Genomic DNA, 26695 nt, shown 5'->3' with positions numbered 1-26695 from the left:
CAGTACTTTCACAGCCTGTGTGACTCCATTTTTACTGTCATGGCAGAGCAATAGTAAAAGAAACTAGTGTAGATGTGACTGACCAACCACATGTTCCTCAATGACTGCCTTATTCTTTTCTCTTTTTAAAGGTGGGAATATTACATTTATAGCCAAAGTAGAAGCCAAAGATCTTCTTCGAAAGCCAAATGTTAAGTGGTTTAAAGGAAAATGGATGGATCTGGCCAGTAAAGCAGGGAAGCACTTGCAGCTGAAAGAGTCCTTTGAGCGTCACACTAAGGTGTGTCTTTGTCTTTTCTTCTTTTGTGGGTAAAGCTCCCAAGGGAACTTAAGGATCAGTTTAAAAACACAAGTAGAAGTTAAAGAGCATTGGATTCTAATGCTGGTTTCCACATGCAGAGTTCAGTGATGATCTCTGACCCAGCATAAGACAAGTAGTGGTTGGGAAATCAAAGTTTTCTATCTCTTTCCAGAGCCTTTTATTCGAGTTATTTCTTGGTCCTCATTTAGGTCTGAAAGACTACTATTTAACTTCTGCTTTGTGCAAATATATCCCCCACATTAATGAAAATTATGTTTGATTTTTAGATTCACACATTTGAGATGCATATCATTCAAGCTAAGGAAAACTATGCAGGGAACTATCGCTGTGAAGTATCTTATAAGGACAAGTTTGATAGTTGCTCTTTTGACCTTGAAGTCACTGGTAAGATTCCACTTGTGCCTAAAAAGCTTTATGAAGTTTTGGGGTTTTTTTAACCTGAAATGGCGCCTAATTCTGTTCAGAACCTTTAAATGAAGTAATGCTTAAAAAGAACATTTTTAGCATAGAGCTCAGAGAATTTTCTTAAGTGTCTGTAATTTATTGTTTAAATGAACATTAGGATAGATAGCATGTGAGGCATTTATCCAAAAATTGGAAAAACTGGCAGATAAAACTAGTATTGAATTCAAATCAGGCTCTGGCACTCAAGACAGAGAGCTAGACTTAGAGCTATTCAGAGAGAAAGGCTTCATCTGGCAGCATCTGAGCAGAGGGACATGGAGAGCTCATGGTTCACTGGTGCTTTGCACCCTGATCAGGAATGGTATGATCATAGTCTAGAAACCTATTTCCTTTGCTCTTCATCAAAATAAAGAACAACACAATGTGAAGAGCACTGGAGTCGTGCCTCTGTTTACTTCTGTGTTATATAAGGTCTTTATTCTGGCAAATGATAACCTGCAGGCTTATCTTTTCCTTCAAGAGCAGCTCTGCCAGCACAACAGTGCACACATACCCACACGATCAAACTGAGAAAGATGGACATCTTCCACATGCCAGGGCCAGCAGCCAGTGGATAACATAGCTGTTCACCCTCATAAAGCAAGCATACTGAATAGCCTAGACTGGATGGCTTATTCTGGGGAGACCTTATTGCAGCCTTCCAGTATTTAAAAGGGGCCTATCAGAAAAATGGTGTCAGATTTTCTAGCAGGACCTGTTGCAATAGGACAAGGGGTAATGGTTTTAAACTAAAAGGTGGGAGATTCAGGCTAGACATGAGAAAGAAATTTTTTACAATGAGGGTGGTAAAACACTGGCCCGGGTTGCCCAGGGAGGTGGTAGATGCCTCATCCCTGAAGACATTCAAGGCCGGGCTGGACGGGGCTCTGAGCAACCTGATCTAGTTGAAGATGTCCCTGCTCATGGCAGGTTGGATGGATCAGATGATCTTTGAAGGTGATCCTTCCTAACAAAACTATTCTATGATTCACCAGTCAGGAGAAGCAGTTCACAGTTAAGGGGACATTTAATGGCTAACTGACAGCCCAAAGGGCACACAGGTGTGTGCACTCAGAGGTCAGGGAGTCGGGGAGCAGCCTGGCTGCATCCAGTCACTGGCTGTAGATCAGAACCATTTAATCTGATTCAGGCTGGCACAAATGGGTAATTCACACGAGGGGGATTCATCCTTGAACCAAGAATCAACATGAGTCTGTAGTTGTAGAAAAGACTGGCTCTTTCCTCTGGTGCTGAGCATACTGAGAAAGTGCAAGGTCCAAGCAGGAGAGAAAGCATAGGGAATGGAAAGGCAAAAAGGCCAGAGCCTGTGTATCGGCAGGAAGGGGATGGGAGAGAAACATCACAGAGGTGGATAGTAGTTTAGAGAAATGCATGAATTAAACTTAGCTTAGCTTAGCACTGAACAGCTTTGCAATTATCAAAACTTAATGCCAAAGGAGCAGCACAAACTGTGGTTGCTTAGCAGGAAACAGAACAAATTTTATGTGCCAAATTATACTGATTAGAGAAATTTATTTCAAATTATGTCTTTAATTTGTACATTATTGTTATTTCATAGAATCTTCCCAAGCTGCTCCATCTATTGACATCAGATCTGCTTTCAAAAGAAGGTAACTTATGATCCTATGAAGCTCCTCGGTAATGGACACTGGTAGCAGGCACAGAACTTGCGCTAGTCTTGACAGACAATTATATCAAGTACTTTTAAAAATGTTTATGTCAACAAGGATCAAAGAAGTGGGGTTTAGGGTAGTTGGTAGTGGGTAGAATGAAATAGTTACAACATATACACGGTGAAATTACAGTGTCATTGCTTTAAGGGAAGACAGAAAATTTAAGGCAATTACATATATGTTTCTTTAGAGGTTTTTAAAATAGTATTTTCATTCACTTGAATGTTCTACTGCATGTTTCCTGAAAGTTGTCAGCTACAATATGAAAGTTCCTGATCTCAATCCCATACTGATTAAAAGTGGAGAGAAAATTTGTACTGGTTTCAATGAGATAGGATCTGGCTTTATGTTGTCTTACAGTAAAAAAGTGTGTCATAAGGCCATCATTACAGAAAAAGTAGAAATAATATATTGCAGAGGATGCACTATAAAGCATTTTGTCTTAAGTTTTGTTACCTTTGTGATAAAATAGCAGTTCAAACGAATCTAGATATCATCTTTATATTTTATGGAGAAAATTGTCTTACAAAGACAGAAATATTCAGAATGAAAATGTTCAACAAACAGAAGATTGTTTGTTAATTTACACATACAGGCAAAGCTATGATTCAGAAGCAGCTGCTTTTATTTAGAGGGATTTGATTTAAAGAGTAAATGCAAAAGATATTACATTCAAGGTGCATTTCTTTCTTGAGTACATGTTTAAAAAATTTCAATAACTATTCTGCCCAAGCAGATAAGGGTATCTGAATATTTTCTGATTTTAAAAGTAACACCTTGCATGCAAAATCTGGGCTTAATATTTGCAGTATTTTGCCCTTTTTACAATTATTAAAGGCATTTTTTGTCTCTCTGAGGTTCGTAATAAGGTATTACTGTTTCAGGTCACGTTATAGAAAGAAATGCACCTTCACAGGACTCTGATTCTATCTGTAAAAATGTACAATATACTGTTTTTTCTTATTTTTAACTGATTCCTTCCTTCCCTTAGAGAAAGGTTAAATCTTAAGTGCAATGCTTTGCAATCAGTATTTGACACAGCTATGCACTGTTAGAAGCACCACCCAGCAAAGCAAATCTTTGTTTTACATTCATAGCAAAAGATCAGCACAAACCCTTTGTTTTTGTAGACATACACTATGGAAATGAAAAACAAAGCTCTTTGTGTTGACTAGCTCACATTTATTTGTGTTACAAAATCTAACACAAATCCTGGCAAATTTATGTATGCAGTTACAAAAATTTGTCATCAAAGTATAATAACAAGCAATACAAACCTTTGTGTTATTTTTCACAAGTGCCTAAGGAAATATAATTTGCGTGAAAAAGAATACAAGTTTGTGTTGATTTTGTACCATTATTTGTGTGTCTGTACAGTGTTAAGTATATGAGACATGTAGAGCGTTTGCAACGAGTGTTGTTTAAGTCTTCCTGTATTAAACAAAGATTTGATCTTTTTCTATTAATAACAGCGGTGATGGACAAGACGATGCAGGAGAACTTGACTTTAGTGGTCTCCTGAAACGTAGGTGAGAACCAAGTGATGCAGTGAGCAGGTGTGGATTGCAAACCATTAGGTTCTCACACAGAAAGAGTCAGGTGTAGCATTAATAACTTCTTAAGAATTTTCTGACTTTTCATTTTTATCAGTACTTCTAACTATTATTCTCATAGTATAATATGCAAATATTCAGTGTATTTTATCTTTAAGTGTGCAGACAAGAAACCTCAGATTTGAGTGCACTGGGGAAAAAGTGAGCGACAATCTAAAAAGTCAAATAACATTTGGATTACTTGCTATTTCTTTGGTGTTTGCATGGTGGGCAGTGGGGGACAATTTCCTACAGAGGGATGAGCAGTATAGAAAATTGAGTCTGGTGCAAGAGTGAAAAACTGCAAGGGTTAGATTTAGCCCTTTGGGTACATCTTAATTTGATTTTATAAGCATCCTGATACCAAAAATAAAATAAAACAAAACAAAACAAAAAAAAATCATGCTTTCCAAACCACAAACAAAACCATAAACATTGGTATTATTTCTTTGTGGTTTTCTGTTTCAGCATGTGCACAAAAGTGTTCCATGGTGTTTCATTCAACTTAAATGTTGTGATGGAGAAAAACTTGGTCACATGTTTCTCTGGTTTGCCTTGGAAATCTGGTGTTATGATAGTTATGCCTGTAGCTATTTCAGATCTTAAATTTAGTTTAGTCTTTTAGCAGGTTAAGAAAAGATAGTTAATTAGTAGTTTTTTAAATTTATCACAGAAAGTCCATACGCCATGGAAATCAATGGCAACTGACCACAGAGAACTGGAAAAGGATCTAGATCCTTTATCTCATCTATCACTTACTCTGAAAGAGTAAAACCCTATATGCGCTATTAATCACATTAAAAAATTAAAATGGGCCCATGGGCTATTATGGTGAGGATAGTATTTAAGTAACTAAAGCAAATGAGAAAACTGAAGGCAAAAGTAGGCAGTGAAAGAATTACCTGAACCAATTCAAATCCACCAGGTCTTTGGTTTTTTAATCTTCTCATCCCTAATTAGGATCTTCAGTTTGACTTTTTATCATACTAATGCAACTTACCATGACCATTCTCATGACTGCCTGTGGGGTGTTTTATTAGCAACATGAGAGCTGCATGTAAGAGATCTTGATGTTTTTGTGGAAAGAGAAACGTGACTTAAAAGTCATTATCACTTCACTAACAAGTAACTTACGTGTTTTGTAAGATAAATACTGTATAACCCTAAAAACATAGTGTACCTTTTGTGTGGCTATGGGCAATGTGAACTTTTAGTTTTTAAACACCATTATTTTATATTGGTCAAATCAGTTCATCATCTCCTTGCTTCAGGCACTGAAATGCAACCTCATACATCTGAGCTTAATTGAATAAGATTGCTAATTAAGTGCTACTGTGGATATTAATAGCAATCTTTATGAAGACAAAATCACATTTTCATTTCAATTTTTTTCAAAAGGCAATGTTGCAGGTGCATTCCTTCTCTTTTGTATGGTTATATTACCAAGGAAAGAGCTGTGGTTCACCTGTGGTGCATAATACTTGAAACATGTTTTTTAAAGAAGACCTAAATGAACAGAATCTATATACTCCCTATCTTCTAATTTCATGATGGTGTTGCAGGAAGACAAAGTAGTTATTATCTCAGTAAGCCACTATGTGATTCAATGTAACGGATCAGTAACGGCACGAAATTCCAAGAGGCACAAGATCTCAAAAACACTCAAACATTTAGGTCCTTTTTTTAAAAAAATACATCTTTCAACTAAATGCACATTTTCGGGGAAAAGATCTGAAACCGATTTTGTGGAGAGGTCAGTCTGCTTAGGAAATACCAAGCATTGTTTGCCTACTACCCACAGTAGAAACTATTGTGGTCTCAGACAAAATTGGTTTGCTCTCTAAGTGTCAAAATTTGTTCTCCAGATATGCAAGAGGAAAAGAGAGTCTGGAATTATTTCAAGCTGGTTGAAAATCAGGATACTCTAACTGATCCTCATTTTCAACTACTGCCTGATTTAAAAGGGTACATTATCTCGATTCCCATGGAATGTACCTCCTATTAGCATGGACAGGCGTTGCATGGCAAGCAGCCAGCCCTGGGAGAGGAGAATTCCACCCAATGGGGTGTGTCAGCTTTTATATATGTTTGCAAGCTGATCTGGACTTGCCACCATGCAGAAGGAATCTCACTGAGACGCCAGTGTTGGCTGGACATAGTCACCCTCCAGAAAGCACGAGCACAGACAAAAGTAAAAGAAACGAAACACAAAATTACATACTTGAGGTTGTCTAACAATAATTCTAACAATGTAAGTATTTCAATGACTCTTGAGCGAACGGGTTTTTTTTTTTTCTTTTTAAAAACTGATTGAAATGGACTGAACAGCAAAGTGTTTTGCCATAGTTCCTCATCCCAACACACAGAGATTCTCATGGACCCCCAGTATTATTTCTGTATGTGTTAAAGAAAATTCTCTGTCAGATTTGATACAGCTCAGCTCTAAAATGTCTCACTCAAAAATTCAGGTTTTTTTTTGTTTCTCAAATATTTATTTTCTTTCTCTGTTCTCCAAAGTACTGATTTGGTTAGACCAACTAGATCAAATCAGAATTATCCTGGTCTGATCCTAATGAATTTACAGGAAAAAAATGTCAAGATTTCTGCTCCAATGCTGAGATCATTCTGGAAGTTCACTTTTTTGAGCTAAACTGTCAATCTCAAAAATTATAACTTTGTCTAGGTTGCTTCCATTGCTCTCTCAGTTAATGTCTGCCATTGTGGAAATAATTGTACTTCTCTTTATCAGTTGCCTTAGCCTGGAGCTGCAGATAGTAAATACAGTATTTAAACTTCTGTATAAAGGTGATGTTGTTCACACAGGCCTCTGAAAACACTCCCTGCTCTTAAGACTGAGATAAACATGGAAGCCAACAGATCCATCTTGCAAGCCCAAGCTGGTGTGAAAATTTCCAGTTCCTATCCATATGCCAACTTTAACTAACTCTGAGAAACAGTGGTGTAACTATAAACAGACCCAGAATCCCTTGAATTTCAATGTCCTTTCATTGGCCACCCTTAGTAGCAATTACTGGGACTCAGAGTTTGAAAGCATTTTTACATAATTATGACATGTATGGATTAGAGTCAAATCTCAGTGGTGCCATCATAAATTGTAACTGATTCCACTCTGATTCCACTCAAGTTACAACAGATAAAATGGATTTAAATGGGATTAGTCCATATGTTATTATAGTACTACATTTTCAAAGGTATTTTTCTAAAATAATGAAGTGATATAAAAGCTCTTCACAACTAATTACATCAGAAAAGCTCAGTTTAAAACTTATATCTAAATTCTGCTTTGGAGAAGTGAAAAGACGTGAATGTCATTCTGAGCTATTCACTCATACTGAGTGAATAAAAGCATATGATAGCAGCCTTCAAATTTTGATCAAAACATTTCCAACCTTGACACAGATTCAGCTTCATCTTCTTTTTTTTACAATGTGATAAAGCCTCACTAACTCTTCTCCCATAATTTTATTTTGCTAATGATAGGGAGGTTAAACAGCAAGAGGAAGAACCTGAGGTAGATGTGTGGGAGCTCCTGAAGAACGCGAATCCCAGTGAATATGAGAAGATTGCTTTTCAGTATGGTATCACTGACCTGAGAGGCATGTTAAAGCGTCTCAAGCGCATGCGCAGGGAAGTGAAGAAGAGTGCAGGTATGGATAAGGCACAATATTCTTATGTTCAGTAGTCAAGCACAGGTGTCCACCTTAAAAACCCAAACTTGCTTCCTTTCCATGTAAGAGGACTTGCATGCTACAACCCAAGCCTTATTACTGCACAAAGTTATGAGAGGGTGGCTTTGGTCCACTGTGGTCAGGGTAAACACTGTGTCCCATTCAGTGCTTAGCAAAAGCATTCCTCCCTCTTGGCCAAACAGTAGATCCAGCTGGAACAAAATCCCCAAATTGCATGGAAAGGTGCTACCTGATGAAATAGTATGGAGATTAGATGTTGTGTTATCATTAATATCTTCTACTCTAAAATAGAGTCACTCCAAACACATTGTTTGCTTTTCACAACTTCATTTTGCACTTAATCTGACATTCCTTTTAAATCCCAGCTGTAACTAAAAACTGGCTGGCAGGAATTGCTGTTCCCCACCCAGGTGCATCACATGGAAGTACCTGAATGTTTTACTGGGAAAGGCGTATCTCTTAGCACCTGGGACCACTATGTCTGGTCTCTCTCTCCATTTATTTGTTAATTTTTTGAACCACAGATATAAGCTCCCCTGGGTCTTAACTTTTGAGGTTGGCAATATCTAAATGTCAGTGCTACAGTGTTTTGAAATATTTGAGTTGCATCTGGCCTTACCTTGCCCAGAACAACTTGGCCTACATTTGCACATATCAAAGAACCTCTTTGAAAAGCCCCACTGGATTTCACAGACTGACACCCTTTGCCTTGTTTCAAATATTTTTTGCAAATGTTTTACAGCTGTATCCTTTATCACCAGTGGAACTGCAATGTACACCTTGCAACCTACAGAAAGCATCAGGAAAGCTTATTCAGCCCTTAGTCAAACCAATGTGTTTATTCTGATAGTGAGAAGCTCAATAGGAATTTCAGCTTAAAATTCCCTGTTAACTTGCATGGTTATGCTAATAGAGAAGATTCATTGTGAATGATTCCATGGCACCTAACTTCATACCATTTTATTCAGACATAGCACTTCTCAACAAGCTGTCAAAGCTATATCTACCCAATCCTATTCAGAATACATGAAGAGATACTAGCTTGAACTTGCTCAAAATAACCAGATCTGCACAGCTTTGCACTTATTCTAATGTTTCTAGAAAATAAACTGATTCATGTGGACTAGCCTAAGAATACAGAGTGATGTATAACATTGTGTATGCGTATCGTGACAGCTTTGACAAGATTTATGCAGTGTCATTTCAGCATTCATATTCTTGTTTTCTGATCTTCTTTTATAATAACACTTGTTTTTCACAACAGCCTTTGCCAAAGGTCTTGATCCTGCATATCAGGTGGACAAAGGAGGTAAAGTAAGGTTCATGGTGGAGCTAGCAGATCCAACAGTGGAACTCAAGTGGTATAAAAATGGCCAAGAAATACGACCAAGTGCAAAGTAAGTCATTTTTTCATATGTAAGCAATAAAATACAAGCATAGATCTCTCTCTTTGTGCAGGTTGCACCAATTTTATTTCTGAAGTCTATTATACATGAAAAGTATGCAAATGATTCTATATTGCTCATCCAGAAAAGTTCCCTGTATGCTAAATGTTAATGCAGATTGGCTCTTTTGCCTCAATAAAAAAGAATTAAAGATCCTCATGGAGCCATTTCTTACTCAGTAGTTTTTTAAAAATTGGGAAGCACCATGATGAAATAAATCAGTTGTCCTCAGTCCCATGTCTGAAGGAGGTCAGAATTTTCTGCAGTACTTGAGTGCTAAGAGGAGAGATATTTAACATCACATACTTACCCACCTGGCTCATAAACCACCTGAGGAAAGGTGAGTGAGGTTTCTCTCAGCTTCCACTACCCAGTTAATGCTCACACTGAAGTCAACAACCTGCATTAACTCGAAGTGACTTCAGTCATGTGCAACAGGTCTGGTGTACCCAAGCTTCTTCATCATCTGTATCACCTGCATTTTGGTTTACTGTCTGTCTTTATCTAGAAGAAGTGGCTTTTCAGGTGCAGACACTTGAGCACAGTTAGAGCGAAGGCTGGAAGTTGAGCCCAGTCCCCAGTGTGACCTCAACCAGCTTTTACAACCTGATTCCACAGTCAGACCCAGCTAGGAATGATGATGTGCAGCCACCAACACACAACAATGAAATGTTCCTCAAATGTTGCTCAGCAGCACAAAGTCCCAGCAATTTTATCCTCTGGCCCTGTTGGAAAAAAGAAAAAGAAGGCAAAAGCCCTCTTACAGAGAAGGGGCAGATTTCCTTCATTCTGCTGCTGCAAAAATCAATGAAGAATTTCAATTAATGTTCATAGTTGACAAAAAATGCATAATAAAGAGGGCATCTTTTCTTTAGCACCTCTATCTGCCATGAACCGTTCAGAACCGTTTCGCGGCCAGCTATATGGATACTGCTGCAGCAGAAGGACCTGGATTGAATGCTCCAGTGCATTTCTTCCAGGCTACTGAAGCAGCTGTCAGATGCTAATGAGCTTTGGTCATTACAAACCTGGAGCAGATCTAAACTGGTGACATAAAGGTGAAAGGCTCCATATCCCATTACCAAAACCCCATATCCCATTACTGATCTCTTGTGCCATCTGGCCTACCAATAATATTAACTTCTTAACTTCAGCTATTATTATACTTCACAAAAATGTTAAGAGTGTTGGAATGAGGAGGGTGTCCTGTTACCGGTTATTTTCATCTTTACTCATCTAGAGTTTCAGACTCCATTTTATTTGCCACTCTTCAAAGCCTGCTCATTTTTTAATTTTTTTTTTTTGTATCGTTCAAGCCTGGGATTTTGGAACATGCCAGAAGCCACTTTTTGTCACCCTACACCACACCTCTTTCTGCTAAAAAGTCAATGATAGTTCTGTTGAATCTCAGAAACTGCTTCCCAGGGCAACTTCTCCAGTTCTATGTAAAAACCAGGATCTTCACCTCTATTAATCCCTAAAGCATTTTTGACATAAAACAAAAGGGGTCCATCAGTTTTGTTTATGTATCTTTGCTGTGTTCCTGTTCAAACAGATACATTTTTGAACACAAAGGTAATCAGCGAATTTTATTCATCAATAATTGTATGATGACAGATGATGCTCGATATTACGTGACAGCCGGTGATGAGAAATGCTCCACAGAACTGTTTGTGAGAGGTAACTTCATCAGTTCACTCCTACTTCACCTACTGTAAATTGGTGCAGGTTCTTTGACCACAACAGAAATTAACAGGGAGGATTTGGTTCGGTATATTTTTGTATTTGCACTGGCAGCCCTTATGATCACTCTGTATTTCTGTGATCCCTGACCATTTTTGTTCCTCGTCCTGTATTTAGTAGTTTAGTGAAAAGCCTGAAATGTGGATTTGCTTGATTTCATACTGTACATTGGGATCTAGTAGGGCTTTGGTCCCCTTCATAGTTATAAAGCCATTTTGGAGACTCCTTTAATGTAGCATTGGCTTTCTCAAACACCACTCTTAAGTATCTGCTGACCTTGATACTATTGGTCCAACTGATCTGTTTCAAGTACTCTCAGATCAGGCTTTCTAGCAGTTTGTTTTCATTCCATCTGCACAGATTTATGGTAAGACTCTATCAAAAGCTATGAACAGGTGGCCAGTTCTTCATCCTTTTTGTTCCCACAGTGTTGATAGTCTTACTGATAATATTCATGGCATCACTCACACATGGACAACAAAACAAAAAGAAAAACAAAACTTACAGTGACTGAAAAAAATCATCAAATATTTCAGAAAGCTATTTAATATAATGGAGCCCATTACCCCTATAAATATCATAGGATAACTGTTGTACAATCTCTTGCTATTAAATAAACTTGAGTTTTGACAGTAGGAATGGCTTAAACCAAAAAGGGCACTGCGTTATGCCATCAGGTCATCTTATTGTGTTTAACGAGCTATAGGACCTAATGAAAACACTGGTCTATGAGAGGGATCTGTGTGAGGTAAGAGGGGAATATCAGCTTCTCATGTCAGCCTACCTGGACAAACTGTTAATAAAAAGGGATCCAAGGCAGGTACTAACCCAAACAACTGTTATTTTTTTGTTTAGCACATTTCCTACTAGCATCTTAATGAGCAACTGCTTTCCTGATTTAAGGCAGAAAAAGCTGAACTGAGTCTGATATTCAAAAAACTAGTAGATTTGGCACTTAGAGACATGGTTTAATGGTGGAATTGGCAGTGTAAGTTTATGGTTGGACTCAATGATCTTAAAGGTGTTTTCCAAACTAAATGATTCTATGATTCTGTATTAGAATTTCAAAGCAGTATCATCTTCTATAGCATGATTTTGAAAATTTCTTTCACTTAGTTTTCTCTCTCAGATTGTAAATCTGTAATTTTCTCTTTCCAAAGATCCTCCGATTTTGGTGACAAAAGGCCTGGAGGATACTAGTACCTATGTTGGTGAACGAGTAGAATTGAGCTGTGAAGTATCTGAGGATGATGCAAATGTGAAATGGTAAGCCACACTTTGAACAGATCTTGTTTTCCTTAAGAATAAAACCCAGAATATTTTAACTGTAGGCAAAAACATGAACAGCTTTTCCTATACCAGTGAGCCTTAAAATTGTTAAGAAAATCTCAAGAAAACGTTATTCAAGAATGCAGCAACAGCAAAAATATCTTTACACATTCATGGATGAATTTGTATAACCTTTTATTGTGTCTTAAGTCTTATAAATCCTTCTCTGGAAGTTTCAGTCTATGGGAGTCTCATTTGCTCAGGACTTTTATTGGAAAAATAATCATCCTTTGTTTTCCGTTAGGTTTAAGAATGGTGTAGAACTTCCTAATGATCCTAAATCTCGGTATCGAATCAAGGTTGAGGGTAAAAAACACACTTTGATCATAGAGGAAGCTGCAAAAAATGATAACGCAACTTACTCAGTAATGACAACTGGAGGCCAATCAGAAGCTAAGCTTTCAGTTGATTGTAAGTATAATACATCTTGCTCTTGAATTTGTCACAGTTTGCTGGCTTACTTATCTTCCATACCAATTTCTGTGCTGCAAATCTCCATAACAGTGAATTTCCTGCAGACATTCTTTGCAGTAACAGGCAATGAACTAGTCCTGCTTGAAAACTTTCTGTCACTCCATTAAGAAGGAAAATAAAGCTGTCCATCCAAAGAATAACAGGTCAACAAAGTGAAATTTTCAATGGAAATATCGGCTTTTCTTGAGTCCTCTCAGATTTTCACAGGAAAGCCAAACCAAGGCTTTTTAGACAGAAGGGGCGGGGTGGGGGGGAGCGGTGAGGAGGAATTTGGACAAAATAAGCAGTTTTGTAACTGGGTATGCTGTTAACAGACATCAGGATCATTCAACGTGAACTCATAGGCACAAACACATGACTATGTAGCTCCCTCAGGACTCAGTGCAATTTCTCTTTAAAACACCTGTGTTTTATAATAAAATATATCTTCCTGTCCTCTAAAGTTATCATACATTATGCATAAACACACACTGTTTAGTGATACTCATACTGCTTTTGACTATTTTGTACAAATTGGAATCCTAAGCACAACCAATTAGTGTTGGAAGTTGTTCTCCATAGCTATTGAACTCCATCATCTTTCCTTTCATGCAACTCCTTCTGAGGATTTTCCAGCTGGCTCTCTATAAAATGATCCGTTTCCCATCACTCTTTGTTTCCTACGTCAGATTACAGTCAGGGATATTTATTGCATACAGACAGTACTGTGTGTTCAGCCTGGACTCTGGTCTACAGCATCTAATCTTTCAGAAAGTGGAAGTGAACTGGAGAACCAGTTCCAAGGCTCAAGTTTTACAAAACCCAGTAATACCTGTGGGTATTCATAGGTAAGTTACGGCAGTTCAGCAAACATGAGAACAAGTAGTGTATGAAGTTCAGCTCTCTGTCTAGTCAGCATTTGCTACCAGCCTGACAAAAGAGGTGGAGAAGTACAGTCCTCAGTTAAGATGAAATAATTTGGGAATTCTCCAAATTACCTTGGATCAGCTGGGAGAGCTATGAGAGCAGTTAGATCACTGCTAGATCACAGGAAAGGCAGGTCATAACCCCTTTTAGTGCATAGGTCTGGGGACAGAGGTCTTTCACTTCTTGACTGGACTCTGGTGGATAGAAATATCCTACCTCCAGCACCCATACACCAGAGAGAGGACTGCATTCAAATCATGCTCCCCAGCTTAGTTCTACTCACAATATCCATGGAGTTTCCCCAGAGTATGAGCATTTTGGATCACCCTTTCTAAGCCATCAGACTACATGAAAAGAGGTTAATTTATGTAGCTGACATGTACGTATTACTGGTATTTCAACTTGAGAACTTTATTATTGGAGGCATTTTTCTGATTTGAAGACTATTGTAATAGCTAGGAGCTCTGGGACAGAACCATGAGCTATTGTTTGATGTTAGTGTTAATATCTATGCTTCTGTTTTACTAAGTGAGACCACTGAAGATATCACTTGCACTGCAAGACCAGACTGTGAGGCTTGGGCAGGAAATCCACCTGAAGTGTGAGATATCCGAGAACGTGTCAGGGAAATGGTACAAAAATGGGCAACTGGTCGAAGCCAGCGATCGTGTAAAGCTTTATCACAAAGGAAGGTAAGCCTGTTGTGTATCGACTTGGCTCCTGATGGCATTACACCATAGAGATGTGCCAATATGTGGGTTATTTCGCTGAAAATTATCTGGTGATCGAGCCTAACCTGTGTCCCTCTGATGTTTTTATCATTACAAAAGCCATGTCACCTTGCTCCCTTTCATCTTGTGTCTTTTGGCTGTGGAGGGCCATAATCAAATCCTTGATCCATCTGAGTTCAAGCTATTAATTTTTCTTGACATTGATATTGTTGTTAGAATGGAACATTAAGTAGTAAAGTAAAATAATTGTTATACATTATTAAAAATAGCTTTTAAATGTCTGTTTTTCTGATAGCTTCTGCTTGTGTCAATTCAGGCCATGTATCTCTGCCTTTACAAAGTATGTGGAGATATCAGGTCCTTTTGCATTTATAATCTTCCTTTTTCTTGGAAAGTGTAAAAAACGAAAAAAAAGCCAAAACAAAACAAGGAAAGCTCCTACTTATTTCAGCTTAGCAGCAGAACTGGAACTGCACTTGTGAAGATGCTCCTAAACAGGCTATGAAATCTTTGCATTGATGCCATAATGTTGGCTAAGTCACAGTAAGGAACAAGTGCCAGCTGTGCGATGACCCCTTGGATTGACATAAGGTGAAGGAGCTCCCACAACCCATGTAGGCCCATAGGGTGAAGTGAGGGAAAGGGGAGCAGAAAGGGTGCAGAGGTGAGTCCTACCTGGAACAAAGTTTAGCCACAGCAGGTGATAGGAAAGCAAAAAAATTACGGTACTGGAAGACGCAGTTAGTTAATAAGAGAAATATATGCTTTGCTCACCTGTTTCTTTATTCTGGCAAACAAATAGGAGATTTGATCCTGTCACAAAGGTCTAACAAAAGTCAGAATATTCCCACAATGGGATCGCCTAAATATTTCTTCTTCGACAACCAAATTACAATTAACAGCAGCAGCAGCAAAGAGATTACACTCCTGTATTTTTCTACTTCAGTGTTCAAATAAAAATATTATGATTGGTTACATCATTTGGTGAGTTTCTCAATAATATTTTGTACAAATCACACGGTATTTATTCAGTTAAAATAGCACTAAGCATCCAGCAAAGTATTTTTTTGGTCAGTATTTTACACACTTGCACAGATCTCCTAAACTTTTACTAGATTTTTCCTTTTAGCTTCACACAATCTTCAAAAATATTAAACATTGATTTCTTCAATTTTTTACAGAATCCACAGATTTGTTATAGCGAGCGCTGCTGTTGATGATGAGGCTGAATACATGTTTGTACCCGATGCCTATAATATTAATATTCCATGCAAAGTACATGTTGTGGGTAAGTATATGGCACAATGACTTATATATAACATCTCTTTCCCTGGCCTTTGGAAATTAAAAGCAGTGTGAAATCTCCTTGATTATAGTCAGTTTGTTTCCTTTGAGCAGACATCTACCAGACAACACAAACCTGCTGCTTTGGCAAAGTGCGAGTGAGGTAGTCAGGGAGCACTTTGCCTGTGCTCAGTCTCTGTTCATAGTTTCCAAGCCTGGGGTAGCTCCCAGGGAAGTCTTCTTGTTGCTGAATTCCCAAACCTAAACCACTACTAAGAGTTTGTGTAAAACAGCTGTTGCTCTTCTCTTTTTGGTTATACAGTGTTGTCTCCTTTCAAGAATTGGCTTGCTGACATTACAAAATGTGATTTAGTTTGGTAAAAGCTCAGTAGAATAGGTACATATTTACCTATTCCCTAAATAGGTTAAATGGTATCTAGAGAGCAAAATGTTTCTGGGCAGCTTTTATTCATTCAGCAAAACAGAAGGCTTGTTAATGATCCCACTCTTTCAAACAAAAATAAAACAAGGCATTGACTCTTCACACAACAATACCTTGCTGGCTTTTAACTGCAATTAGCAATTTGAATGTCAAAAGGAGAGCAATAGAAATGGCCAAAGTTCTAGAAAATATGTTCTATAACTGAAACTGAAAGAAGTGGGGTATCTGTGTTGGAAAAAGTATTGGCAAGGTTTAGGGAGAATGAAGAGGGAAGGGGTACTAGAAGGGTGCGCTCACTGATATTACTTCCAATACATTAAAAAAAGTTGTAAGAGGATATTAATCAGTTGTTCTCCATACACATGGGTTACAACAAAAGTGACCACTTCATTTTCAGAAAAAGGATTTAAGAATATTTTTAAACTGCAAGAACAGTGATGCCTGAAGCATGGTAATAGGTGGTGTAGAAAGCCTGCAATTGAAATTCTCAAGAGCCACTTAGAGGAAATCTCTCTCAGAAATTACCTGAGTACATATAATTCTGCCTCAGGAAGACAGATTTTTCAATTGTCCTACTATTCCAAATTTTCTATGGTAACATGATTTATTTTAATCAGAAAACTATTTTCTTAAAAAGAAGATTTCTTCACAAATTTTCCTCTCAACGAAAAATTAGTTGATTGAAAATACCAGGAAAATAAAAAACATAGAGCCCGTTTCTCTATGTTGCAGACCTGTGCCAGTCACTGAACTCATGGAGTGGCAGCCACATGGCAAACTTGGACAATCTTTCCTTTTTCAGATCCTCCTAAACTCCACCTGGATGGTCTTGGGGAAGGGAACACTGTGACAGTAGTGGCAGGAAGCAAACTACGACTTGAGATCCCCATCACTGGCGAGCCAACTCCAAAAGTCATGTGGAGTAAAGGGGACAAGGTACATTGTCATTATACACATTTCTTTAGCTTAACAAGGGGCTGAAACTAACAAAGGAAAAAAATACGGGTTTGCTATAAATAAATTATAAAGGAAAGAAACACATGAGATGCAGAAGAAAACTAGTGAAAATCTACCAAATGGCTACTTCTTCTGTACATACTGCCCCAAATGGCTGACAGGTTTTGACAGAAAGCCATGGTATGGTCTGGTTTTGGAAAATGAATGATGAATTCTGATGGAGTGTCAAGTCTCAAATGAAACAATAGGTTGGGCAATTGGTGTCTTGCATTTGGTGCCTTAAAGCACAGGTCAATCCCTGGCTGTGTAATAGCAAAAGGATGCTTTTTCATATTTAAATTTCCATTGTGGTATGTGGAAGTTGGAACATGCTATTATTACTCGATTCATCAGAACTATCTGGTCAAATCTCTGACTACAATTTTTCAAATATTAATTGTAATATGACCACTGTGGACTTGTCCAAATAAGAAATTCTTCTAGGAGAGCTCTTACTCAAAAATATGTGCCAGCATTTGAAAATTGTGAGACAAACTACTGACCGTTACAGTCACTCTGACTTTTAAACTGAATGAATTACATTTTTGATCTGACTTTTGGGAGGATTCACTACTCTCTTTCCATCAAATTAATGATGGGTAGTGTCGACAAAAGCATGTTCTTGCTCACAGGACCAGCAAGCCTAGTGCATCTTCCTTTATGATGCAATGGCTGAACTGAGTACTAAACAGTAACCGTATTTTAAAGTTAGTTATTTGTCCCTCAGTTATTTTCACACTTTTGTGATCATTAAGTGACTGAAATTCTGAGCTTTAGTGTGTTTGCTTAAGTATTTTTGCTAAAGTGTCCTGTACTGCATGCAGATTTTGATTTTTGAGTATTTTGATTCTCAAATCCAGAAAATATTACTTTACCCTCTGTTTGCTTTGATTAATAGTGGATAACAGACAGTGGAAGAATACGGGCAGAAACATATCCAGACAGCAGCTGTCTGGTCATTGATACGGCTGAGAGAGAAGATTCAGGTCAATTCAGAATATCATTAAAGAATGAGGCTGGAGAGGACACAGCTCTAATCAACATTAAAGTGGTTGGTAAGTCATGTGGAAGAGTGCACATAAGCAATATCTTTTATCAGAGCCCTTTTCAATAAATGCTGCTTGAAGAACCCTGCTTCTCTGCACCCCAACTAGAGACAAATTCTTCTTCCTCTATCTGAAGGGACTCTTCTGTAGACATCCTCCCTACCTACCAAATTACTGTAGATTGTCAGAAAACTTCAATTTTCCAGTTTGTTCCCATTTTCAGATGTGGAGTTGAGGTGCAAGGATACTAAATTCCAGTGTAACAGGAGGTTAGCATGGAGTTTAAGTGAGAGTTAATGATCACCCTGCTGCCACCTCATGCTGCAGGGGCCAAACCTGTGCAGTCGCCTCTGGCTGCCCTTAACACCTTCCATTCTCCATCTGGCTGTGGGCTCTGTCTTATCACATGCCCTCAAGTGCCTCTCAAGTGTCTTGACCGCGCGGATGAACTTGGCATTTATCCCTTCCTATCCACCTGCCAGGATCCACAAACATCTTCTTTCTTTCTCTCTCCTCATTAGGAAATCCTGTTACACTGTTCAGATTTGTTTCTTATCTGACATTTTCTATTTCAGCCTATGTATGTTTTTTTTTTTATTTTAATAATAATATTTACTTTCTTTGCAACAGACGTTCCTGATCCTCCTCAGGCACCAAATGTGACTGAGGTGGGTGAAGACTGGTGTGTTATGACCTGGGAACCTCCAGCAAATGATGGTGGATCACCCATCTTAGGTACATACTTCTCTTTTTTTCTTTTTTTTTTTTTTTTTTGGTAGTGATGTTCTAATATAGACAAAAGAAACAAACCCCAAATAATGGATGCCATAGGATCAGAGTTTAGTTCAGGCCCTAGAGAGTTGCACTTCAAGTATCCAGTTACAGGAATGCTCCACCCATTCTTTGACTTTATTGGATACCTGATTTTTTAATGCTTTGAGATTTGTCATTTTGTATGTTGCCACATTACCAATCCCCTTACTTGAAAAACAACCTCTTATAATACCAAACTTTGAACTGTTAGTCTGTTTGAATGTTAGCAGGAATTTCAGAAACAATTTACTGTGTAAATTGGAATATCTTCTAATACACTGAACCAACAGGAAAATCAGAGGGGCCCAGAGGCCAGCAGAATCACTTTGAACTTAATACAGTGGTGTTGTAAGTGAAGTCCAAAGAAAACTCTTACATGGTTGTGAAATCCAAAGAGGCGACTATCAGGTAGCTTGCAATGGGAAAGATTTAACAATAACTCTTAAACCACTTTGAGACTAGAAGGGGATATTGAGGTGTATACAGAAAAACCTCACTATTGAGCTTTATGCCACCACTTACTATAGTCAAATTTTGTTTGGTCAATAGGATATTTCATTGAAAGGAAAAAGAAACAAAGCTCCCGGTGGATGAGGCTGAATTTTGAACTGATTAAAGAAACAACTTTTGAGCCGAAGAAGATGATTGAAGGTGTTGCTTATGAGGTCCGTGTATTTGCTGTTAATGCAATAGGCACCTCCAAACCAAGTATGCCTTCAAAGTCCTTTGTTCCTTTAGGTAAGTAGTCAAGGACATAGACATAAGTATGTATTTAGAAAATTATCATTAATACATTGTTAAAGTCATCTAATTATATAACCATAGTTCTTGTTGCACTTGTGTTGCTCAGGACCTGTCTTTATTAGGTGCAGCATAAACTATATATCTATTCCTGAAGGATTTATAGCCTTTTACAAACAAGAAACAAGGATGTATAGACAGAAAAATGGTGCACTACAATAAAACAGTGACATGCTATAGGTGAGCCAGATATGGTCAATACTATGGTCAATATGTTTTAAGCACCAAAATTAACAGTTCCACTTTTTTATGTATCATAGGTACCTCCTGAGCCAAGAGTCAAACTATTGCCAGTCAAGCTGGCAATTTAGAGAATTGATGAAGATGATGCATTATAGTCTTCGTTGTTTTGTGTGTTTTTCTCCTGATATAAATTTGGCCAAAGAGGGTCAGGAAAAGTGACTAGAAGTCTAAGATCACTATTTGCAGGCTGCACTGTATGAAAATGAGACTTCCTTTCACATTTCACTGCTTATGCTTTGCTGTCACATAGTAGTTTGCCATTTTAAAAAATGTACAGATATTCACAAATAATCCATATATTTCCATTTAAAAAAATCACAGGTATATTACCTATCATAAAGGTAGAAATCTATGAAAAAAAATAAGTTAATTTGCCAAATATTGCAATAAAATGTATAATAACATATGAATAGTCTCTAATTTCATCCTATGAGCTATGGGTCCCCATTAGATGAAATAGGGACTTTTTTCCCAGAAAGGGATTATGTATTTTCAATATCCTTTTGCAGACAATCCAGATTAGTCTAGGATGTATTTTATACTATTCTATACATCATCTTATTGCTTTACATTAATATAACAGCTAGAAGGCCTAGTCATTCACCTAGTGACAGACTAATTCAGTGGTCTTTTCATCTAGAGAAACAGATTTTCAAACTATTGTGACAACCACAAGTCCCTATAAAAAAAAGGTCTCTTGTTCTGTAGGGCAGCAAAGGTCTCCACCTTGCTCAGTGGCGCACTTAAAATGCAAGGGAGCAGGAAGAAGGTGGCTGCTATTGCTACAGCATGTTCTCTTGCCAGAAAATACCTGCTGTTGTAGAACGTGAAACTCAGAACTTCTCTGCTCTACCTTTCACCGTTCTTTGTCCTTTCGCTCCTGAGCAGGAGGAATTTAACTCCGGGTTAGGCTGTGAGCAGATATGGGATGAGGCACTTGCTTCTCCTAGTTTGATCCTAATTGGGAAAGATATGACAGGGATGATTGGAAATGCCTGGTAGTCAGGATTTAGCCTGTTGCCTACAATGCGATGCTAAATTAGAGGAATTCACTCCATAAATGTAAACCTTTAATTGTAACACAGTTTTCTGCCTTCTCCCCACTGCCTGATTGCTCCAGCTGTTACCAGCCCACCAACTCTCCTGGCAGTGGATGGAGTGACTGACACCACAGTCACAATGAAATGGAGGCCACCAGACCACATCGGAGCGGCAGGGTTAGACGGCTATGTTGTAGAGTACTGCTTTGAAGGAAGTAAGTGACTATGACTGTGGTATGTTACTCACAGTGAAAGTAGGTGAGACTTTCTCCCTTTCTTCTCTACAGGTACCAAGTGCTCTCACTCTGAGGCAGAGACTAATCAGTCAGAAAACCTCAAGCAGCAGGGTTTTGTTCAGGCTTCCTTTGGTTTGTATTCCAGATCCCACACACTGACTGTAGTTCGATTGATCTTACATTTGATCTGAAATCCAAAACAAAAGCCATATAATCTGTTGTAGTGTACCAAGTACTGTGTTAATTGTTGTCCTCTTTTTTGAGTTAATTGAGGAATCAATACAGTAAAGAGTGGATGGATGAATGAATATGAAATAATGAATGTTTGTAAGTATTGTCCAAAATATATGCAGGTTGGCTGGGTTTTAGGGGCAGGAAGTCCTCAGTGGGGTAATTCCTATCTTGACATATTACTAATTGGCTACTTCAAGTGCCACTTCCCAATACTGAGGACAGACAGCCTCCCCAATAGCTGGCTGTAGAAGTTATCTAGGCATGTGAAGTTCATGCCTGGATATTGAATTTCTCCAACTTTTCAGTGTAGTTAGATACAGGATCCTTAACTATGTCCATGTAAGACATTAAATCTATACAAAACTGAAGGAGAAAGATAAAGATGTAAGAGATTGAATAACTTATAAGAGTAAAATAACAAATAATAGGGAAGTATAATTAATATTTTACAACTAAGAGTCTTTGGTGATCAAGCAGCAGAAACTTAGTATTTTCAAGCAGATTTTCTTCTGAATTGGCATCAAATGAAGTCTATTTTCAAAAAGTAAAATCTACCAAGACCTAAGTAAGTATCAAATAGCCTAGAGTGATATTTGCAGTATCCAGCCTCCGTGGGCAAATGCCATTCAGTGGGACTCCAGCAATGTTGTATATTTGGATGGACAGGACACAGTCATCTTCAGCTCCACTACCTGCTGCTTTTGCCTCCACTGTAAATCAAGTGATGAGCTGGACACCTTTTTTTCATAGAGGCATTTATTTCAATGAAACATTTTCATGAATGCAGTCCACAGCCTGGAGACAATATGTAGAGGACAGAACTTGTCATTCACACTATCACGTGTTGCAGATTCAGACAGTCCAGGAAAACAATAGTTCACAAAAGCGGTCAGACACCACAGGAGCACAGTGTCCCCAGCTCTCACTCCAGTGAGTGGGAGAAGGAGTGAAGAAGAACCATTGGCTTTTCTCAGGAGCAGTCATCATCATCTTGTAGTGTTGAGCTGAATATCTGTAAGGAGCAGGAGCAGACTGCAAGAAGCTCAGAGGTCTGGAGAAGATCACCTGAAGGCAGCTGGAATGGTAGGAAGGGTTTTCCTTGTATATTGGGAGAGAGCAGCTCAGAACAAGTAAGCATGCAGTCTTACATCAAGACAAAGCATTCCTAGAATGTTTCCATTGTATAGGCAAGATATATGGGAATATAAAGGGGACTGTCAATGTGAGGACTTCAGTGTATACTTTATATTATGCACTGTTTAGCATTGGTAAGATGGTGGGGGAAAAAGTTAAAAGTTCTTGTAATATGCCACTGTCGTAAAATCCTTGACATTACAGTCTGTGATATTCAAATTAGGTGACAGGAGAGGATGAAAAATATATATACCCTAATGCAAAATATGATTTTCAGGGAAATCTTCCAAATCTATCTTTTAAGGAAGGCTCCAGGGAGACATCATTGCGGCCTTCCAGTACTTAAAAGGTGCCTATAAGAAAGATGGGGACAGAGATTTTAGGGGGGTCTGTTGCAATAGGACAAGGGGTAATGGTTTTAAACTAAAGGAGGGGAGATTCAGGCTAGACATAAGAAAGAAATGTTTTACCATGCGGGTGGCGAAACCCTGGCCCAGGTTGCCCAGAGAGGCGGTAGATGCCCCATCCCTGGAGACATTCAAGGCCGGGCTGGACAGGGCTCTGAGCAACCTGATCTAGTTGCAGATGCCCCTGCTCATTTCAGGGGGTTGGACTAGATGACCTGTGACGGGTCCTTCCAACCCAAGCTGTGCTATGATTCTATTATTAGACAGAAGATCATTGTATACCTGTTGAATGGAACAAATTCTTTTTTTTTTTTTTTTTCAGATAGGTTTAAAACATATGAAGATACAACAAAATGGCAGTCAAGTCTGTCATTTTATTGTTACCCACCTCAGTTAAAATACAATGGGTACAATGTATTTTACATAGCTTTCTGAGTGTTTATGTATATCTATATATGCCTCCTATATATGTATATACATATATATATACACAATTGACATTATTTATGTATATATGTTATGAAAATTGTTAGGAAGAAGCAGGCTTAGTAGAAAATACCAATTTTAAAAGATGTGTTATTGGAATATGCATCCTTTTCTCTGTGTTCAGTCCCTTTTTCTTTCTTGAAATATCGTAGTGCCTCCTTTCCTCAGTCCTTTCAGTGCCTGTTCTGCCTCAAACTAATTTCTTCTATAATGTGTAATAACTCTTTTTAATTTCAAGGTATTTTTTACGACCGTCTATATCCATTCTGCTGTTCTTTTAGTCATGTGTTTGTAAACTCATTTGTCTTTACCTTCTCCGTTCTTTCATCATTGTCACTGAGGTAGTTTTAAACAGGGCTTTTCTGAATCTTCCTTATCACAGCAATCATTAAGAGAAGTCACAAGCTGAAAATATGAAGACAAAATATATATGTAGTTACAATTTACAAGAATCGTGTACATGAGCGTTGGTTTGGCTTAGTGAATATTGGTATTTCCCTTTAGTCTGAACCTCATAATTTGATCAACATGGTGGACTCTTGGACATCCTTAACTATGGTAGCACCTTTGACAGCTCTCAGTGTATACTACTGAACTAGAGTCTCATCATGAGTATCTGGACCTGGCACTGCACAGATGTGAACTACATGAATATAGAACTCCCCAGAGCTAGTTTACAACATCCAACTTGAACCTCTTGCTGTGGTGATGTGGAGTAGACCAAATCGTGTCGACACGTTAGTTATAGTTAGTAAAGTTAGTATAGTTAGTAAAGAAGCACTTCAGAGAGTCTCTGCTGGCTGTTTGCCAATGTATCCATCCAGGACCATGCACAGACACTACAACAGTATTTTTATTATCCTGACAATAGCCAAGTCTAGGATTCCAGGAAATCCAGGGAGTGATAGCTTTGTTCAGGAAATAAAGTCTTGGTGTTTACATCATATCTGTCATTATCCATGGTTTTGGCATTCTTTACTTTTCTTTCTGTGTTGCCTTTAGCTAAGTGTGTTCTCTTCTCTGTTTCCATAAGATTTTTTTCCAAGACTTCTCTTTTTCTGTCTTGTTCAGAATTCTTCTCTGAATGTCTTCTCTCTTCTCTGATGTGTTTTCTTCTTCTCCCACACTTTATCCCATCATCATTTTGTTTCATTTCTCTCTTCCAAATGTCCCTTTTGTCTCTTTCTATTCATCTTTCCAGGGCTGTGATCAGGCCCAAAGGAAAAGAATAAACAAAAACCACCTTATCTCCTCCTCTTCTTTTATCCGTTAGCTTTCCTGTCAGCATCATGCATAACTGTTCTTTGATCTAGATGCTCTCTTCCCATCTCTCTCCTTCCTGCAGTCTCCCTAAGTAAGGGTTCTCTAAATCTTTAAAGCCCAGCATCTATCTTTGCACACTTACTAACAGGAATTGCTAACCACTGACAAAATGCTCCATCTGTGTGAAAGTGGGTGTCTCTGATTAATTTTAAAGATGGATTCTCACAAGGTATATCGACAGATCTGTCAGAGGAATTGGTGGAGCCACCTTTTAACCTGGAAGGTACAGTATTCAACAAAGGATATAAATCTTCTTTACCAAAAGAAAAATTATCTTCATAAAAGTAAAGATAAATTTCTGAGAGTGGATTTTTGGGGCAACAGTCTACAGAACTTTCTGTAGTACCTGTACAAGGGGAGGGGGAGGTGCGCGGGAAACAGTCCTTGATTGCAATCCTCTTGTGCTAGAAGCTGACAGAAGCAAGTTGAAGGAGAACTTTATTCCTAAAAGTAAGGCATACAGTCATTAAAATGTACCACAGTATTGCATGCTAAGTCTGCAGGACTCTCTATTTCATAATATAATAGTCTTGTCTTCTGTGCCAATATTATAATGCTGTCTTTATATGACGTGGAAGGTATTGATAATGACTTGCTACTGCATAAATCTGACTCCAAATGTCAAGGCAAGAGCAGCGTTAAAGCAACCTAAGTTTGGATGGCAGGGTGGAAAAGAAAGTATCGTTTGTAATTGAAGTTTTCAGAAAGGCTGTACTGTTACAATCGCTCTAGATTACATGTGACTGCCTACGGAGAGGACAAAAAATCCAAGAACGATGTAATTATGTGAATAATTCTGACACAGCCCAACTATTTTAACAGCATAAGGAGAGATGGCATTTCATTGCAACTTGCATATATTCTGTGTTTCTCTCATCCCTGCGCTCTCAGTGGTACTTTCAAGGGTACTCAGTACTGGTTTAATTATGATATTTTTGAAATTAATTGTAAAATCCATTTCTCTCCAAGGAAGTTGTTAAAGCAGTAATGGGTGCTTTTGGAAATATACTCTATGTTGCCTTTGTTTTCTAACGGCTGAATTTAAAAAATAGTCAGTATTCTCTCTGTTACAATTAAATGGTATACATACTCTAAAAACATATTTTTCTCTAAACATAAATTTATAATCAGCAGGTTTGAAATATTCTTCCTACATATTAAAGTGAATCAATATCATGTTATAACACAATTAGAAAAAACAACTAGAGGTATTCATTAGAATATAATGAAGCTATTACTGTTCTGTAATTTTCCTCATCCGTGCAGTGGATGTATTTATAATTACCTGTTCTTTGGATTCGTCCTCACCTCCTCTTTTCCTAAACCAGCTGACGAATGGATCGTGGCTAACCCGGAGCTGACGGACAAAACGAAATTTACTATCACTGGCCTGCCAACTGGCTCAAAAATCCTTGTGAGAGTAAAAGCTGTGAATGCTGCTGGTGAAAGTGAGCCCAGGTACCACCCACAGCCTATTTTAGTCAAGGAAGTGATAGGTAAGATCCTCCTGCCTACGCTCACCCACAAATACACTCTGCTTCATATTTAGTTTGGGTTTTTAAGGCTGATACTTGTTGGAAACTGATTATACAGCCTTACGAAGCCATTGTGCAGTGGATAGAAATCATAAAACTGCCTTTAAAAATATCTGTAATTCTTTTCATTTGTTTCATTTCCAAGCCTTTACTGCTCAGCCTTTCAAGGCTTTTGTTTTTACTTTCTGCAGAACTTGAAATTAATGTTGCTTTTTTTTTGAGCTGCACTAAATTTCTCACCTATTCCTACCACCATAACACTTGGTGTAACCAAAATTGATGATG

At 38.1% G+C, this 26695-nt stretch overlaps 1 protein-coding gene across 26 annotated transcripts in view; it reads left to right on the top strand.

Annotated features, from left to right (window-relative positions):
* The window catches only part of MYBPC1 (myosin binding protein C1), a 75611-nt gene that overhangs the window by 32913 nt on the left and 16003 nt on the right, over window positions 1-26695 (top strand). For 7 of the 26 annotated variants that reach the window (XM_065037610.1, XM_065037635.1, XM_065037617.1 and 4 more), the window contains 20 exons: window positions 132-280; window positions 589-706; window positions 2346-2397; window positions 3933-3989; window positions 7554-7720; window positions 9027-9159; window positions 10763-10887; window positions 12111-12216; window positions 12524-12690; window positions 14189-14351; window positions 15572-15678; window positions 16919-17052; window positions 18011-18167; window positions 18789-18893; window positions 19521-19709; window positions 21136-21270; window positions 21343-21423; window positions 25030-25098; window positions 25284-25325; window positions 26204-26371. In XM_065037610.1, the coding sequence (XP_064893682.1) occupies window positions 132-280; window positions 589-706; window positions 2346-2397; window positions 3933-3989; window positions 7554-7720; window positions 9027-9159; window positions 10763-10887; window positions 12111-12216; window positions 12524-12690; window positions 14189-14351; window positions 15572-15678; window positions 16919-17052; window positions 18011-18167; window positions 18789-18893; window positions 19521-19709; window positions 21136-21270; window positions 21343-21423; window positions 25030-25098; window positions 25284-25325; window positions 26204-26371 (2424 nt within the window). The remainder of the gene's footprint in view (window positions 1-131; window positions 281-588; window positions 707-2345; window positions 2398-3932; window positions 3990-7553; window positions 7721-9026; window positions 9160-10762; window positions 10888-12110; window positions 12217-12523; window positions 12691-14188; window positions 14352-15571; window positions 15679-16918; window positions 17053-18010; window positions 18168-18788; window positions 18894-19520; window positions 19710-21135; window positions 21271-21342; window positions 21424-25029; window positions 25099-25283; window positions 25326-26203; window positions 26372-26695) is intronic. The other 19 variants (XM_065037703.1, XM_021284660.2, XM_065037734.1 and 16 more) reach the window with 9 other exon arrangements.

The sequence above is a fragment of the Columba livia genome, chromosome 1 (genome assembly GCF_036013475.1).
Source record: "Columba livia isolate bColLiv1 breed racing homer chromosome 1, bColLiv1.pat.W.v2, whole genome shotgun sequence".
NCBI lineage: Eukaryota > Metazoa > Chordata > Aves > Columbiformes > Columbidae > Columba > Columba livia.
Note: the sequence above shows the minus strand (reverse complement) of the source record. Positions and strands in the feature narration are given on the sequence as shown.